The 18,844-nt window shown below is 53.6% G+C and overlaps 1 protein-coding gene across 11 annotated transcripts in view; it reads left to right on the forward strand.

Moving 5' to 3' along the window:
* Positions 1–18,844, forward strand: part of ARHGAP39 (Rho GTPase activating protein 39) — a 77,945-nt gene that overhangs the window by 46,045 nt on the left and 13,056 nt on the right. For all 11 annotated transcript variants that reach the window (XR_004315226.1, XM_032467934.1, XM_032467933.1 and 8 more), the window contains 3 exons: positions 1,391–1,825; positions 8,916–8,999; positions 17,358–18,714. Coding sequence is in view for 10 of the 11 variants with exons in the window: in XM_032467934.1 (XP_032323825.1) it covers positions 1,391–1,825; positions 8,916–8,999; positions 17,358–18,714 (1,876 nt within the window). In the remaining variant the exon portion in view is untranslated. The remainder of the gene's footprint in view (positions 1–1,390; positions 1,826–8,915; positions 9,000–17,357; positions 18,715–18,844) is intronic.

The raw sequence follows: 18,844 nt of genomic DNA on the forward strand, positions 1-18,844 counted from the left end.
CTCTGTTCTACTGGATGGAGAGCAGGTGGCTGGTGAGGAGTGAGGTGGGGGCCGCAGGTGCCTTGGGGACCCTTGGACACTGTCCCCAGCCCCGCCAGCCTTCCCGAAGCCTCTGCCCTTGTCTGCGCCAGTCAGCCCATCTGTCCAGAACCCTCAGGGTGTCCCTCTTCCCGTGAGCAAGAGCGCAGCTCCTGGCTTGGTCCCCAGGCCTCTGCCTCCAGGCGCTTTTGTGGGGGCCTCCTGCCTTCATCCCTGTGGTGAGGAACCCTCGGGCAGTGTGCCCGCTGTCCTCCTGGCCCAGTGGGGCTCTTGGTGCTCTCTGGCCACAGTGCGAGGGGCTCCCCGTGAGCAGTGCTGGCCACCATGGAAGGCTGAGGGCCCTGCGTTGTGCTGGGAGGGCCTTTCATCCGAGGGCAGTGCGAGCAGCCACTGTTTCTCAGTTAAAGTACCCACTTCCCAAGTTTAGAATTTTGCTCAGTCCTCAGTGTGGAGAATGGCCAGCCGATGGTCAAGGGTGCTCCAGGCAGGAGGGCCAAATGCTCTGTCTGGGAGGGAAGCAAGGCCCTTCCCTGCTGGTCCATTTAGTGCTGCTGGGAAGCACATTTCTGCACGAGGGGCAGGTCAGTGGTGGAGGCTGGGCCCATCACAGAGTCAGGGAACAGTGGACACAGTGTGTCCACATTGCAGAGCAATCTGTGGCAACTTGGACACAGTAAAAATATACTAGTTGTCAGCTGGAGCACACCCTAGTATCGAACACATCGACTTTAAAATGCCTTGTTATTATAAATAGCTGTAATCTACATTGTTTTCCAAGTTATTTTTTTTTAATTGAGTTATAGGCAGTTTATAATGTTGTGCAAGTTATCCTTTTTTTTTTTTTAAAGCCTTACCTGGATGGAAGTCATGTCCTCAGGGCAGGGGGCCCTCAGGGGCCTCTGGGAGGAACCAGCTCTGCTGGACCTGAAACCCCTTCTAACCGGGACGGTGCAGTGGTGGTGGCGTCCACTCCTGCTGCCAGTGGACAGGTGGTGGTGGCCCGCAGTGGCCGCAGCTAAGAGCAGCCAGGACATCCTCTCCAGATGTGGCCAGCAGAGAAGACCAGACCCAAGACCCTAGGCCAGTCCAGGGCTGGGCCCGATGAGCGCTTAGAAAATCGAGGGTGGAACTGTGGTTTTCATTGGTTTTATTTTACAAGTGACGAGATTTCTTGCTTTAGAGTCTGGGAGATGCAAGAATGAGTCTGGCGCTGGGTGAGCCGGTCTACGCACGAGGGGTGCTGGGCAGGCTGGGCAGGATGGCTGGCAGGGAGGGGGCCAGCGGGGTGCAGGGTGGGTGGTGTGGCCCCCAGCCCCGCGTCCTGCTGCTGACGCTGCCCTTGATCCTGCAGGCTGGAGTGGGTGGAGATCATCGAGCCGCGCACGCGAGAGCGCATGTACGCCAACCTTGTCACCGGCGAGTGCGTGTGGGACCCCCCGGCCGGCGTGCGCATCAAGCGCACCAGCGAGAATCAGTGGTGGGAGCTCTTCGACCCCAACACGTCTCGCTTCTACTACTACAACGCCACCACGCAGCGCACAGTGTGGCACCGGCCGCAGGACTGCGACATCATCCCCCTGGCCAAGCTCCAGACCCTGAAGCAGAACACCGAGTCCCCCCGAGCCTCGGCAGAGAGCAGCCCCGGGCGGGCCAGCAGCGTCAGCCGGGACGGCAGCACCAGCTCATCTCTGGAGCCCGAGCTGGACACAGGCGACAAAGCGCAGGAGCCGCTGGGGAGGGCCGGCCGGCCGGCCGCTCTTGGGGCTGTGAAGGAGGAGAGCGGCAGGTGAGGCTGGGCCCGGGGCGGGCAGGCCTGCAAGCACCCTGGTCCCCGGGTGGTAGGACCGCCTGCTCGGGGAGGAGGGGCCCACACTCTGTCCTTCTGCAGAGGGGACACACGTGAGGACACTCTGCTCTTCTCTCCCAGACTCAGCTGTCGGGGCGTCCGGGGCTGGAGGTTTTCTGGCTCATCATGTTTGGTTCAGTCCACTGCAGGAGGTGCGAACCTGGCATTAGGAGCCCCGGGGGCAGCCCCCCAAGTGCTTGCGATGGTGGGGTGCCTTCCTCAGGCAGCCTGGCCTGTTCTCAGGAGGCAGGTCCCTGGGGGTCTGTAGTCTGGCCCCAGCTGGCACCGAGGTGTCACCCTGTTTCACAGTGAAGGACTGAGGTAACCAGGCAGTGGGTAGAGTGGACTGCCCCATCCGCCTGCAGAGGTGGCTGTTTTCCTACCTGGATGGGTGAACAGCAAGGCAGGGGGCACCTTGTACACATCTGGACACCCCCTGGCTCTCGAGCGTGCACCTCATGCTTTCAGTGGCGACGTCGACCAGAGCCCGTCCCGTCCATGCTTGCATCCCGGGTGCCTGGAACCCCAGAGCCTACTCTTGGCAGGCTCTGCTCCAGGGCCCAGAGTTGACCCGGGCCCAGCACTCTAGGGGCCAGGTCCAGAAGGAGGGGCTGGGCGGCATGTGCCTGGTGAAGCCGAAGAGGCTGCCAGTCAGGAAGTGATCGGAAAGAAGCCAGGGAGGATCTGGAACTTGGAGGCCGGGAGGGACAGGTTGGCGGGAAGGGGATGGGTGGGGGTGGGCTGGGGCTTGCTGGACTTCACTCAGGGTGGGTGGAAATCACAGAGCAGTTGGAACCTGACTCCCACTGTGGGTCCCACTTGCTCCTCATTGTATGCTGTGTGGGCCAAATACTGGCGGGGGAGCCCCTGGGCAGAGAGGCTGTGTGGGAGTTGCCCTCAGGCAGTGGAGCCTCCGTGGGTGGGCGCCGTGGAGCCAGGGTGGGCACCCAGGGGAAAGTGTTGGGGTGAGTTTTAAAAACAGCCCCTCCGTCGTTCCCACGTGGAGCGCAGCTGGGCTGCTCCCTCCTGTCCAGCAGATCTGACAACCTCTGGGCTCAGATAACCATGCATGTGTGTCAGACTGTGACAGTTGCTGGCTCATCCTGGCAGTCGGGAGGGGATTGAGCTCATTTTGGGGTTCTGTTGGCAGATACATCCCTCACCCACACTCTGGGCTCTGGACTGGGAGTGCCTTCCTCTGAGTGTCCTCTTTCCAGAAGTGTCCTGGGTGTCGTGTGGCGACTTGCAGTCAGTGAGGTGGTTTGGGATGGGGTTCCCACGGGAAGCCCTGTTTGTGCTTGGGTTAGGACTGGTGGGCTGTGTGGACAGTTGAGGGCATGGCGCCTTGGTCACGTGGTCTTCTCCCGCGGAGGAAGGTGCTGTGCTCTACACTTTTGTCCACAGAGGCTCGGTGTGTTTTCAGGTCTAAGGAGGCTTCTGTGGCGTCCCTGGCCCTGGTGACCCCCTTCTGCTTCAAAGCTCTTCCATTACTTGACGTCACTGTCTCATTTTTGACATACCCTGTGGGAGGCTTAACTCCCACTTATCCCTGTTTCTTCTAAAACAAACATTAGAGGTCATGAATTTCTCCCAACGTACTGCTTTAGTTTCATTGCACAGATTTTGGTATGTAGAGTTTTCATTGTCTGGTTTTAAATACTTCTCTAATTTTAATTATGATTTCTATTTTGTCTCATTTATAACTTAGAAATTTCCAGAACTATAGGTTATGCTCCATTCTTGTTCTTGATTGCTAACGTAATTTCATTTTAGCCAGAAAGTGTGATTTTTTTTTTTCATAGACTTGCTTTGTAGCCTAAGTCCTGAATTTTTGTAAATGATTTCATGACTACTTCAAAAACAATTTCTGTTCTCTGTTTGTTAGGTCTCAGGTTCTCTTCATGTTTGTTAGGTCAGATCTGTTAATTGTGTCTAAGTCAGGGTTGGGTCAGGGTTGATTTTGATCTACCTGACCTCTCAGTGTGGAGAGGCAGAGTCCCAGGATGGCAGAGCTCCTGTGTCCCCTGCATTCCACCCATCGCTGCTGTGCTGTGCAGGCTGTGGCTTGGCTACATGCAGATTTGGAGTCCGGGTTCCCGGTGCAGGTTCTTCCTTTGCGGTTATGTCATTTTGCCCACTCATGTTTTTGCCCTGACCAGGCTTTGTTTGAAACTAGCATGGGCCACGGTTTCTCTGTGGTTAGTATTTGCCTCTTAACGTCTTTTCCCAAATGCAGTCCTTTTTCATCATACGTGAGTGTGTTTCTCATCAGTAGCCTCACAGGGCTAGGAGTGTGCCTCACTGTCTGAACACCTGGCCCTCGTGTGGCAGGACGCTCGCGGGCATGCTATGCGAGACCACCGACTTGCGAGAGGTTGTAGCTTTCGTCCTCGTGCCCTTGGGGCCCAGGAGCCAGCCCTCTCTACCCAGTGGGCCCTTGATATAGGTTGTACTTGGATTTCCAGTTCAGTTTTTGAAAGGACACCCCCGCCCCACAGAGGGACAGAAACAAACCCTCAGGAGCTTTGCTTCGTAAGGGGGGCTTTGGGGTGAGGCACATGTGGATTATTTTTCGAATTAGGAGTAATTTTACTGTTTTTCACATGTACACCCCCTGAATTATGAAGATACAGATTTTTATTAAAAACGTTGAAGTAGTTGAGGAAAGTATAAGAAAGAAACAGTCCGCCTGCTCAGTGTGCACATCCCAGAGGGAGACAGTTGGCGGGCGGGGAATGAGTGACGGGGGTGGGGCGCACGGGCTGCGTTTCGTGGTCTTACGCAGTCATCTGTGGAGACTTCTTTCTGTGCAAGTGAGCAGTGGTATTAGCACATGAGCACATGACTCTAAGAGCGTGTTCATTGCCTGGGAGGCATTTCAAGTTCTGTTGGATTTTTTTTCTATCTTTGCCTTTTAGGTCAGATTAACCACTTCTGACTGAGGTTAGGTGGAAGCTCCTGAGTTTCACAGTTAAATGGACTTTGAAATGTGGAAATTCCCTTTGCCCTTACGCTGAGGTCTCAGCAGTCCTCTGTGCTTGCGGGCATCCTGCTCTGTGGGGCCTCACGGAGTCTGTGTTCTCACAGAGGAGGGTTATGGCAAGTCTGCTGGCACTGTTTTCCCACTGGCGCTGTTGTTAGCTGAGGTGTGTGCGTTGTGTTTAGACACGACGCCATCACACACTTGGGAGACTGCGGGTGACGCAGGCGTGCCTTTACGCTCTGCGAGACCAGAACGTGCTGGGACTGGCTCTGCTGCAGCGATCTAGGGCTAACCTGCAGCGTCTGTGAGGTGTGCCTGGGGTCGGAGCTCGGATGCGGCTCCTGTGAGCCATGTGGGAGAAGAGGGTGTGCTGCGTGTTTTCGTTTTCAGCAGTGTGAGAAGTGGTGACAGAGCCTCTTGTGACTCAGGTGCGAGGTCACCAGAGCGACACCAGTGCAGTGTTGGTCTCACATATAAGCACTGTTTGCCTTGTAGTTTTTGGCTGAATTCATTAAGAAACATTGTCAAACCTGAAAAAAAAAATACAGAATCAATGTTTGATGACAGTGGTTGAGAAGAGGTTTTTCTCAAACAGAAAATTTCAGTTTCAGCCATTGAGTTTTTTAAAAAATCACAGTTAAAGTTTCCCCTGTCACGCTGTTAAACTGCCATGTCATAGGGCAAGCTGGGATGTTTCACTTCTATTTCTGACAAAAATCTGTGGAGCTGGTGGTGGCAGAGTCCACGCAGCACAGGGAGTCCCGCTGCTCTCCCCATAACGCGCAGCAGGCAGCGTGCTCTGCTCTGCATGGAGTGGCAGGGAGCAGCCGTAGCCTGCACACACCTCGTGCAGCCCCACGCCGTGCAGGCTTTCCAGCTGAGCCTCCTGACCTGCACACGCTTTGGCATCGATTGTGCACATCTCAGCGGATCCCACTTCAGTTTGGATGGAGTCCGGTGTTCCCTCGGCTGCTTTGGCAGTGACCTCAGATGTAAGCTGTCCCACGTAGGCAGTTCACGGAGGCCGGCTCATGAGTCCTTTCGGGCTCAGTGGTGGCTCCTTGAGTAAAAGACAGGAACTGAGCAGCACTGGCGGCGCCAGGGGCCAGTGGGAGCCCAGAAGCACTGAGCTGCTGGCGACGGATGGCGTGCTCCCCACCCTCTACTCTGTAGCCACTGTTCCTGCCAAGAAGCTGATAGTCTTGAGCAAGTTTATCTTCCAGGGACACATAACTAAGTGCTGCAGTCATGTGATTTAACTCACTCACCATCAGTGGACAGCTTTCCTTGCTGGACTGGAGATTGAGCCCCTTGGAAGCGTCCCTGGTGTGAAGGCGACTTTCATTTTGTGAAGCATTCTGCCGTGATGAGATTTCCACTTCAGCCTCTCACGCTGGGAACATTGTGGTGAGCGCCTTCCAGTATGATGCGTGTTCTTTTAGCACGGCTGTGTGTCCATCTGTCCAGCAGCAAAGAGCCCACACGCCACCACGCCTTGGAAGCCCGACATTCAAGGCCCAGTTCTCCCTTCTTCTCGTGCGCTGGGCGAGTGCGCTGGAATGGGAATGTCGCAGCGAGATGTCCCAAGTGTGTGGCATGTGTGTGCTTGGCCCAGGTCTGGCCCCGCCAGGTGCCCAAGGCGCTGCCGTGGCCGCACAGGCACCGTTGTCCGGACTGATTTCCAACAATGTGTTCCTTATGGACGCTGACATTTGAATCTCATGCAGTTTTCATATTTCACAAAAATCTCTTAACGTATAAACCATTCTTAGCTCACGAGCTGTGCAAATCGGGCAGCAGGCTGCACATGGCCCACAGGCTGCCATTGCTGAGCGGCTTCCCGCCAGGGCCAGCCTAGGGCCTTTTTCTCGTCCCCCTTGTGGTCCCTCCTTGTTCGCGCTCAAACACCCTATCGGAGCCCCCTGCCGTCCTCCTGGGGCTGCTCCTGTCTGGGTCCTGGTCTGTTTGCAGTGGACTCCAGCCCGAGTCTGAGCCCCTGGGAGCAGGTATGTGTCTGTCCCCCTCATGTTCCTGCCCCAGCCCAGGCCTGAAGAGGTGATAGCCCGGGGGACCAGGACACCAGCCTTCAACGGTTGTCATCCATAGTGCCTCCAGGGTTTCAGGGGCGCCTGGTGGCGGAAAGATGGCGTTGCTCAGTGCTGAAGGAAGAGGTGTGTATCAGCTGGGCCACCATGGACACAGGAGTGGCGGGGTGGCTGCAGCCGTGAGTTCGTGACAGCCCTGTCTCTGAAGCGCTGCCCGCAGCCGCAGGAGGGGGGGGGGGCTAGGTGCATGCATCACTCCTCGAGTCCCCAGCTTCTCGTCCTGTGGCACAGTCATAGTTGTTATGTGTTTGAAGGTACTGACCACCCGTCCACATTAACATTAGCCGTTCATCTGGTCAGCTTCTTTTTCAAATGATGACATTTTCATTAGAGACGCACATTAGTTGCCAAAAATACATGTGACCACACAGAAGGATTTAAAACCCACTTGCTCCTCTGCTCCCAGTTTTGTGTACTTGCTTTGTGGGGTTTGTCCCCACAGCTGCAGCTCCGCTGAGCACCCGCGACCGCCCGCTGCTGGACGCACGGGCCGCTTCTGGTGCACTTGATAATGTGAAGTTTTTAGTCCCTGTTTACTAAATTCTTACATGGTTAGGTCAATATTTGGGCTTTCTGTTGCGTTCCAGAATCTGTCTCTCCCTCTGCCAGTCCTATATCGTTTTAATTCTGTCCCTTGATAACGTGTTATATCCAGTGGAACGAACTGTCTCTCCAACTGTCTGTCATCCCTGAACTTTCCTTAATTGTTATTAAATGTTTATATTTGGTGTTAAGTTTCCAAACATTCTAACTTTTTAACACATTCCTTCCTATTGGAAATTTTACTAGAATTATATGAAATTTATTAGCTAATTTACAGAGAAGTATCTTTATATAGCTTAGGAATTACTGAGTTTTCGCATCCACAATTTTTGTGTTACTCTGTTACATATTCAGGTTCCTTTATGTACCTCAATAAAAATTTATAGTTTTATTCATACTGATCCAACATATTCCATGTTAATTTATGGCTAGGACTTTTATTTTTGTTGCTACTGCCATCATGAGTGTGAACTCTGCTTGTGCCTACTTACTGCTGACACACAGGAGAACCGTTGACTTACTGACACATGTGATTATTACATCAGTCTCTCTTAATGCTTCTGATAGTTTTTCAGCTGATTATTTTAGTTTTTCTGGGTTGACAGCTAAAAATAATTTTCTCTCTTCTTTTCAAATATTCGCATCTCTTGCTTTTTTAAAATTCTTCTTGTGCTGACTAGTGTTTCTGAAATCATTACACACTGGTAGTGAGAGTGACTGTTCTCACCCTGACTTTAATGGGTATGCTTGCAGCCTTTTACTGATGAATATTGTGAAGGCCTGGGGTTTTAATATGGATATTCTTGATCAAGTTAAGTAAATTTTCTTTCCCTTTTGTATTACTGAGAGTTTTAAAAATCCTAAGCAGATATTAATCTGATCACATGCCTTTGGGCATCTGGCGAGATAATCACCCACTCCCTTGTCTCATGGATATTGAAGGGCTGCTGTGTCCAGGCCCTGCCCTTAAGCTCACCGTCCCCAGGAGGGAGTTTCTAAGCCTGCCTCCTCTCAGGTCAAATGGTCACGTCTGTTTGAAGCTGTGATTCTCACTAACCCGCGGCTCTGCCCTTAGGACAGTGGCCCCAGTTCCAGTCATCTGAGCTCCAGTCATCTGAGTCAGTGTCCTTGCCTGCCCCCCGGCCGCTGGATGGGGCCAAGGTGGGGCTGCCCTGCGGGAGGGCTGGGGGTCTCCAGTCTCTACCACATGGGCCACGAGCCAGGCACTGAGGTGGGTAGTGAGGACCCAGGAAATACTCATCTGACCAGCTGAAGGGGACAGCTTTGTGGGCAGCACCCACGTTCAGAAAAGTGGAAGGAAGGCTTATGACTTTAAATGCGTCATATATGAAAATGTCTGCACTGCGCTTACGCCTCTCTCCCTTCTGCTGTGTTTCAGCTCCTCGCCCTCGGGAGCACTCCTGGAGAAGGACTGTGAGGTTTACCGGGACTACGGCGCGGACGGCCACCTTCCTCACTGCAGGTAGAGCCCCGCCTCAGGCTTGGCCCTGTCTCCAGCCCAAGGGTGGTTGTCTGGCAACTCGTGGGCGAGCTGGAGAAGAGCCTGGCTCAGCCAGGAGCAACTAGCTGGCCATGCACCGTGCGCAGGGGAGATGGACGCCTGGGCAAAGTGGCCCCCAGGCTGGCATGGCAGTGACCGGTCCTAGAGGACACTTGTCACTGCCCAGGTGGGGAGTTGTTGAGTCCAGGGTGCTGCCCCCAACCCCGGGCAGACTCCCTGGGGGCCCTTAGCGTGGGGTCTCCCCAGGAGCTCCGGGCTGCACATCAGGTGCTTCTCAGGCAATGTTGGGAAGACTGGTGTCGGTCAGTGAGAGGGAGTCGATTGTGGCATCTCCCGGCCCCCGGTGGGCCTTGCTGGGCATTGGGATTTCCAGAGGGCCTTGGGACCCCGGGCACAGCGGCCATCAGGCTGGGCAGGGGCCCCTCTTGGTCAGCTGTATGTCCACCTGGAGCAGGCACCTACTCCTGCAGCTTTGGGTGGCCAGGCCAGGGCTGGGCCCCTGGTGGCCAAGGGACCCCCCCCCCAGCACAGACCAACAGCAATAACACATGTTGGGGAGGAATTTGAAGACGTGAGGAGCATTTGGCAGTTTGCGCAGACAGTTTAAAGGTCAAGCTTGAAAGTGTTGTCTGGGCTTGTGGGGAAAGGAATCGCAGCTGCCTGGGTCCAGCCGTGGGGCTATGTGACCAGCAGGCATGTTTCGTAGCCTCCCGTGCTTCTGCATTCTCATCGGGCCCCACTGCACCCACCCTCCAGGCCAGCTCAGGTCCCCAGACATGGCGCCTCCCGTGTGCTAAACCGCTCTCTGGCAGGCTGCCCGTCACAAGCCCTGGGCCCTGCAGGATGCGCGTGCTGCCTGGTCATTGGTGGCCCAGCGCTGCCCTGGCCCTGCCATCCTAAGTGCCACCTGGGCTGCACGTGAGGCCACACCCTCACAAACACAGTGGGAAGGACAGGGAGACTGGCGTCTATGGACAGACAAGGTCTGCAAGGATGGGGAAGGCTGTGTGCTGGGCAGGGCCCGCACAGGCGCATCAGGTGGCCTGACATTTGCACGGTTCAGGCTGCTCCTTGTGGGGTCTCCTTGTTCCACGTGAGCAGCACTCACTCACTGGTGTGAGGCTGCCTCCTGAAACCCGCCTGTCAGGCCATCTCTCCTTTTCTCGCCTGCTCCTTCGGGCATCCACATGCCCAGCAGCACTTCCCTGAGGTGGTGGCATTGGAGAAGGGGGCTCTCTCCAGCTTTGGTTTCAGTGTCTCCATTTTTCTTTTGAAACCTCCCTGAGCTAAATGTCCCAGCACCAGCGCCCGGCTTCCAGCATTCCCAGAGTCTGTGGGAGGCCCTCCTCCTTCCCTCGGGGTTTGGAAGCATCCTCTGAACTGCTGCACGGGGCACCGTGTGGTCTTTTTGAGGGACAAGTGGTCTCTCTCTGCCGTGGTACCTCCACCCTAGCAAAGTCACAGAGAATCACGATGAGAGGAGACGGACAGGCTTCCTGGGTTTGCGGAGCTCTAAGGAGATAGAGGTCAGAGGGCAGGTAGAGGCTGGACGGGGTGGAAGGGGTGCCGCTCAGTGGCCTCAGCAGGGGCAGGCTGAAGAGACTCTGGACAAGAAGCAGACAGCAGGGCCTGGAAGCTGGTTGCAAGGGTTTGGGGGAGGGCTCCCAAGAGAAGGCAGAGCATGGGATCTGGTGGGAAGGCAGGGCATGGAGCTGCCTGCACAGGGGTAGGGGGCGAGGCCCTGAGGGATGCGGTGAGAGAGATGCCTTCCCAGACCAGAAGATCGTGGACATCCAACAGGGCTGGGCCCCTGGGGGCATGTTTCCCCATAAGACACGGAGCCCACGACTCCGGGCCTGCCTCGAGGGTCAAGTGAGACTCCCGTGGATGCCCTCCACGCAAGGGTGCTGTCTGCTTGGCGACTTTCTCCTGCCTTGGTCCGTCTCCGCCCTGACTCCTGGAAGTGCTCTCAGGTCCTGGGATAGATGTGCCTGACACTCTCCCACCCTTCTCATCCCACAGTGTGGCTGTGTTGGCCCATGACTGGCCAGCGAGGTGCCTCCTCCGGCCGGAGCTCCAGCAGCCTTCACAGGCAGGGTCGCTCTTTCCAGTGCAGCCGCCGCTGAGGGCCTGGCGTGGGGATGGGAGCACTACTGCTGAGTGATGAAAAGATGTGCAGAAATAATGGTTCCCACCTGCTGAGTGTTTCCTGGGTGTCACTTCTCAACTGAGAACTCTATTTTATGCACATTATGTTACTCAGTCCTCATGAGAACCAACGAGGACTTGGGGACAGAGATGGGAAGGGACCCCCATGGCCCACAGCAGCAACAGCAGTCTCCAGTCAGCCCTGTCCTCTCGAACTCCAGAGCCATTCTCAGGGTCTGTGGGTGCTCAGCACGTGAACCGCTGCCCTCTGCTCTGCCTGCCTGGGTGGACTCTGGCAACAGGAGCAGAGCTCCTAGGAATGGGAGCCTGCCTCCCGAGCCCTGCTGCTGTCCAACTTCTCCACGGTGTGATGAGGCCACACTGCTGGGTGTCATCCTCAGCCAGCAGGTTTGACCCTGGCTGTGCTGAGGCAGCCACGCACTAGGTTACTGGGGCAGGCTGCCTCCAGCCAGCATGGGGCCTCTCAGTCTCGCCCCAATCTCACACTGCTGACTCTGGTTCTGAGTCCTGCCTCAGCCACCCCCAGTAGTTAGGACTCATGGCCTTGCCCAGAAAGGCCCAGCGACAGAGGACAAAGGCAGAGGAACCAGACTACACAACTGGTTTCTTAAGATGCTTGGGATTTCTACTGTCTGTGCTGGTGATGGGCCAGCCTGCACAACAGGAACGAAGTAGACCCAGTTGTCCTGCAGGCATCAGAGATCTACCAAGGAGCCAGAACTGCAGCCGAGGTCATTGCCCCAGGGCTGGGGGTCCAAACGTCAGCACTCAGGAGCCACAGAGGGGACCTTGTTAGCGTCCCCTGATTCTGTGTAGACTTCTGAAGGCTGAATGAAAGAATAGGCGGGACACATAGGCCAGCCCTCAAGACATGAGCTTGCCTGCCAACCAGCTCAGTCCCAACTGCCTGCCAGAAGCAGAGGTAAACCACAGCCTCAAATGATGTCTACAGTTCTTGATACACAGTCGCCAGAATTTCAGTCTAAAATTGCCAGAACTGATTCACAGCAAAAACAGGCAATAGAAACCAGACCCATAGGAGATCTATATTGTAGAATTATCAGACACTGACTTTAATAAATATGATTCATATGTACAAGGTATTAAATGGCAATTTTTTAAATAAAATAATTTCACCAAGATAGATCACATTGTAGGCCATAATACAGAGTTTAACAAATTTAAAACAACAGAAATAATACAGTATTTGCATTCAGACCCCAATGGAATTAAACTAGAAATCAGTAACAGAAAGATAACTGGAAAACCCCCATATACTTGCTGGTTAAACAGCACACTTCTGAATCACACATGGGTCAAGGAAGAAATCTCAAGAGAAATTTTTAAATATCTTGAACTAACTAAAAATGAAAAGACAACTTATCAAAACCTGTGGGATGCAGTAAAAGCAATACTTAGATGGAAATTTATATCAGTGAGTGCATATTTTAGAAAAGAAGAAGCATCTAAAATCAACTAGCTAAGCTTTCATTCTTGGAAACTAGAAAAAGATGAGCAAATTAAACCTAAAGTAAGCAGAAGAAAACATATAAATATTAAAGTGGAAATCAACGACATTATAAATAGGAAATCAGGAAGAAAAATCAGTAAAATGAAAAGCTGATTCCTTGAAATGATGGATAAAACCAGTAAGCATCTAGCCAGTCTAAGAAAAAGAAAGGAACAAATTACTAATATCAGAAATGAAAGAGGAGACATCACTACAGATTCCTTGGACATTTAAAAAGAAAATACAGGAATACTATCAACAATTCTGTGCACACAAATTTGACAGCCTCAGTGAAATAAACCAATTTCTTGAAAGACACAAACTGCCACAATCTGACATATAAGAAGACATAGACTATCTGAATAGGTCTGTATCTATTAAAGAAATTGAATCAATAATTAACAACCTTCCAAAACAGAAAGCCCCAGTCCCACATGGGCGCACTAGTGAATTCTACCAAACATTTGTGGAAAATATTATCCCACTTCTCTATAGACTCTTTCAGAGGACAGAAGCAGAGGGACTACTTCCTAACTCATCTGTGAGTCCAGTGTTACTCTAATATCAAAACAAGACAAACACGTTACAAGAAAAGAAAACTACAGACCAATCTCTCTGGTGACCAGAGATGTAAAAATCTTCAACAGAGTACTAGCAAATCAAATGCAACAGTATGTGAAAAGAATTACACACTGTGAGCAAGTGGGATGTATCCCAGATATGCAAGGCCGCTTCAACATTTGAGAATCAGTGTAATCTATTACGTCACTAAGCCAAAGAGGAAGAATCCATGATTGTATCAATAGATCCGGAAAAAACATTTGGCAAAATCCAACACCCATTTGTGATTAAAAAGCAAAAAACAAAACCCTATCAGTAAACTAGGAATGAAGGGGAGCTTCCTCAACTTGATAATATCTACAAAGAACTTACAGCTAGCGTCTTATCTGGCGGCGAGAAGCTCACAGCTTTCCCAGTAAGATCAGGAGCAAGGCAAGAACTGCCCCTCTGACCTCTGCTTTTCAGTATCGTATTGGAAGTCCTTGCTAATGCAATAAGAAAAAATGAAACTGGCTTTGTAAATGACGTGATCATCTGTGTAGAAAACCCTAAAGAACTGACAAACTTAAAACTAAGTGATTATAGCAAGGTTGCAGGATACAAGCTAAATATACAAAAGTCGATTGCTTTCCTATTTATGAGCAGTGAACAGATGAGATTTGAGATTAGAAACAATATCATTTACATTACTCCTGCCCAAAATGAAATACTTAGGTATAAATCTAACAAAATATGTGCAAAATCTATATGAGGAAAACTATAAAACCCTGATGAAAGATACCAAAAAAGAACTAAATGGAGAAAGATGTCAGTTCTTCCCAACTTGATCTGTAAATTCTGGGCAATCTCAATCAGAATCCGAGCAAGTTATTCTGTGGATATTGACAAAGTGATTCTAAAATTTACATGGAGAGGCCAGAACAGCCTCAAGTATCCAAGTAGAACAAAACTGGAGGAACAATACTACCCAATTTCAAGACCTACTATCAAGTTACCATAATCAAGACAGTGTGGCATTGGTTTGAAAACAAGAAAAAGATGACAAAAAGACTAATGGAATAGACTTGGGTGATGACAGATAGACCCCCATAAATGTAGTCAACTGACCTCTCTGACAGAGGGGTGGAGGCAACACAATGGAGCAAAGATGCTGGAACAACCGGACACCACATGCAAGACAACGAGTCCAGACACAGGCCTGACACCCCTCATGGAAATTAACTCAAAGTGGACCACAGACCTAAACGTGAAACACAAAACTAACTCCTAGAAGGTAACAGACGAGAAAGCCGAGATGACCTCGGTTTTGGCAGTGACTCTTTAGGTAAAACACCAAAGGCACAACCCATGAAAAATCATTGATAAGCTGGACTTCATTAAAATTAAAAAATTCTGCTCTGCAAAAAAAACAGTGTCAAGGAAAGGAGAAGACAAGCCACAGACTGGGAGCAAATATTTGCAAAAGGCACATTTGGTGAAGGACTGTTGTCCAAAATATACAAAGAACTCTTAAAACTCAACAGTAAGAAAACCACCTGATTTTAAAACGGGCCAAAGAGCTAAACAGGCACCTGACCAGAGAGCACCTACAGATGGCAGGTGAGCCTGTGAAAGACACTCCACGTTGCTCGTCACCAGGGAAACGCAAGGTAACGCGACACTGAGGCCCCACTGCACAACTGTCAGAGCGGCCGGAATCCAGGCACTGACAGCGCCAAGTGCTGGGGATGACGTGGAGCCACGGGAACTCTCGTTCGTTGCTGGGAGCTGTTGAATGCAGAACGGTGCAGCCGCTTTGGAAGACAGTGTGGCAGTTTCTTATAAAACCAAATATACTCTAAGGATTCAGCAGTCGTGCTCCTTGGCATTTACCCAAAGGGGCTGAACACTTAACATCCACACAGAAACCTACACACAGATGTTTAGAGCAGCTTTATTCGTAATTGCCAAAACTCAGAAGCAACCAAGATGTCTTTAGTAGGTAAATGGATGAATAAACTGTGATCCATCCAGATAATGGAATGTTATCCGGTGCTAAAGAGAAATGAGCCGTCAGCCATGAAAAGACATGGAGGAACCGTAAGTGCATGTCACTAAACGAAAGAAGCCCATCTGAAAAGGCTGCGCCCTGTGTGATCCCGTCATTCCATCTCTGTGACACTGTGCGGTTGTACAGGATGTAGCCTTTTCAGATTGGCCTCTCTGGAGACAGTCAAAAAGATCAGTGGTTGCCAGGGTTAAGGCAGGGAGGGTGGGATGAACAGACAGAGCACGGGGGTTTAGGGCCATGAAAGTGTTCCATATGACACTATACTGGTGGATACGTGTCATACGTTTGTCCAAACCCATAGAATGTACAACACTGAGAGCGAACCCTAATGTAAACTCAGAACTTGGGTTGGTTATGAAGTGTCAGTATAGGTCCATCAGTTGCAGCACGTGTGCCAGCGTGAGATGCTAGTAACTGGGGTGTGAGCTGGGGCAGGAGTTACATAGGAAACCTCTGTGCTTTCTGCTCAGTTTTGCTGTGAACCTAAAAGTGCTCTTAAAAAAAAAAGAATTAAATAGATATTCTAGAACTGAAAAATATAACAAAAAATAACTCAATATATGGATGTAAAAGTAGTTTAAGCATAGCTAAACAGAAAATAAATTGGAAGTCAGAACAGAGGAAGACACTTACTGCGTGGAGATGCCAGCGATAGAAAGTACGCAACGCAGGCTGGAGCCTTGTGGCCCACGGCGAGGAGGACTGTGGGTGACCTCCAGAAGAGGGGAGAGGAAACAGGGTGGAAGTGATGTTTGAAAGGTAGCCGTCAGGGGTTTCTAGCAGTTGTGAAGGGTGCCACGCCGCAGACTGAGGAAGTGCTGTGAGTCCCAAACACTAGAGCACGTGTTCTGAATACTGAGTATAAAAAGAAAATCCTCAAGGCAGCCAGAAGTCTCTTGAGGGGAGAGCAGGTAGCAGAGGTGGGCCCCACTCATCTCTCCTGGACTCCTGGTCCAGCGCCTAGCATGGCAGAGGCAGCTGTGGGACACGGAGTGTGTTGTCAAGTCTGTGTAACCCTACGGGCAGTGTCACCCATGTTGTCACCAAGCAAGTGAAGCTCAGAAGAGGCTGCAAGTCCAGAGTGGACCCCCTGCCTGGGCTGGAGGGCCAGGATTTGGGGCCTTAACCCCCAGGGTACCTGATGCAGGCTTTCCCGGGCCCTGGGGACAGTTTTATCGTCTCTGGGTACAGAGTGCTGTCCGGGTGCTGGCATAGCCACAGGACCGCAGTCAGCCTTTTTGGAGCTCACAGGAGCCTCTGTGTTTGAAAAATGGCCTGAAATGCTATTGCACAGGGGTGTGTGGGCCACCACCTGTGCAAGGACATGGGCAGGTGTGAGCCCTGGAGTAAGCCTACCAGAAGTACACTTACCGAATCCAAAACCCGAGAGGCCTCTGGGAGGCACGCCCTTCCTGGCTCTTCCTTACAGAGATGGTTCTGGGCTGGTTCAGAGACACGTTCAGAGGCCCTTGCAGGGAGTGTCACCATGGGCAGTGGCTGGGGATCTGGGGGAAGCTCCTGGGGCAGGACAGCCCCCCGGGGCAGGGGGCAGGCTGCAGCACTGACTTGGGAAATGTGTGAGGGGAGCTCCCGGGACAGAAGGGCAGCTGCCCCAGGCTGCACTGACCAGGGGTCAGGGCAGCAGTGAAAGGTGCACAGCTGATTACAGGGAGCCCTGGCAGGTACCAGGCCCCCACAACCTGCAGCCCCATTGTGGGTAAGGACAGTGAGAAATAACCAGGCCTTCTCATCCCTAACTTCAGACACCCATGAGGTCTAGGTTGGTGGGTAATGGGTCCCGGCTGACAGCAGGGCCAGATTTCCACCTCCCCCTGGTAACCCGCCCCCACCAGGACTTCCCCTAGGTAACCTGTCATCCCCCACCCCCCTACCCCCGGTAACCTGCCCCCCAGACGCCCTTGGGTAACCTGTTTTCCCCCAGGACCTCCCCCATGTGACCTGCCCCCCACACCCGGTAACCTGCCCCTCAGACCCCCCTGGGTAACCTGTGCTACATCACCCTCTCCAGGACCTCCTCACTGCGCTGGAACTCGGGCACCAAGGAGCGCATGCTCATCAAAGTTGCCGACAGGGAGCCCAGCTTCCTCTCCCCGCAGGGCAATGGCTACCCGCTGGACAGCCAGCCTGGCGGGCGCTCCCGCAGACCCTCTGGGGGCCAGCACTCACCCAGCCTGCAGGCTCTCACCCCTGATGCGGACAGCCCTGTCTTCTTCTCTGAGCGGAGGCCCTCGCCCTTCCTGAAGAGGGCAGAGCTGGGGAGCTGCTCCCCTCTGCTGGCCCAGCCCCGCAAGCCCGCTGGTGACTCGCAGCCCTCCTCCCCACGCTATGCCTATGAGCCCCCCCTCTACGAGGAGCCCCCTGTGGAGTACCAGGCCCCCCTCTATGACGAGCCACCCATGGACGTGCAGTACGAGGCCGGTGGGGGCTACCAGGCCGGCTCTCCCCAGCGGTCTCCCGGCCGCAAGCCCCCCAAGCAGGCCTCCGCCTCGCCCTACCAGCAGCTGGTGCTCACCAGGCAGAAGTGCCCTGAGCGCTACCTGAGCCTGGAGTACAGCCCAGCGGGCAAGGAGTACGTGCGGCAGCTGGTGTACGTGGAGCAGGCTGGCTCCAGCCCCAAGCTGCGCATGGGCCCACGGCACAAGTACGCACCCAACCCTGGCAGCGGCTCACTCTCCCTGCAACCTAGCCCCTGCCTGTTGCGGGACCAGCGCCTGGGGGTCACGTCCGGGGACTACAGCAGCATGGAGGGGCCCGAGCTGCGGCACGCCCAATCGCCCTTGCCTCTGCCCCAGCCCCAGGATGATGCCATGTCCTGGTCCAGCCAGCAGGACACCATGTCCTCGACAGGCTACTCCCCTACCACACGCAAGAGGAAGAGCAGGAACCCCTCCCTGGGCCATGCCCCCGGCGCTTCATCCACCGAAGGCCCTGGGGACCGCGACCTGCTCAGCGAGCAGCCCCTGACAGAGGAGCGGCCCCTGTGTGGGCCCAGCCTGGCCCCCACAAAGCGCACAGACGGCAAGGCGGGTGAGGCGGACGGGCCCCGGGGCATGACTGAGCCCTTCCTGGCACAGACCCGGCTGGCCTGGGAGGCACAGCAGGCCCACTTGCACATGAAGCAGAGGGGCAGCTGGGACTCCCAACAGGATGGCTCGGGTTATGAGAGTGACGGGGCCGTGCCGCTGCCCATGCCCGGGCCCGTGGTGCGCGCCTTCAGCGAGGACGAGGCGCTAGCCCAGCAGGAGAGCAAGCACTGGCAGAGGGGCGCCTTGGACAGGCTTGCCTTCCCCCAGGTCCTGCTGGAGAAGAGCGTCTCTGTGCAGACCAGCCTGGCGTCCCCAGAGCCCTACCTCCACCCTTCACAGGTAGGGGCGCAGCCCTGGGTGGGTCCCCGGGCAGGGGTGGGGCAGGCGGTGGGCCCACTGTGTGGTGCATCCTCCCAGTTGCTGGCAGGCATGAGGGCAGACAGTGAATGCCCCCGAGGCCTCCACCAGC

Source organism: Camelus ferus, chromosome 25, assembly GCF_009834535.1.
Source record: "Camelus ferus isolate YT-003-E chromosome 25, BCGSAC_Cfer_1.0, whole genome shotgun sequence".
Taxonomy (NCBI): Eukaryota; Metazoa; Chordata; class Mammalia; order Artiodactyla; family Camelidae; genus Camelus; species Camelus ferus.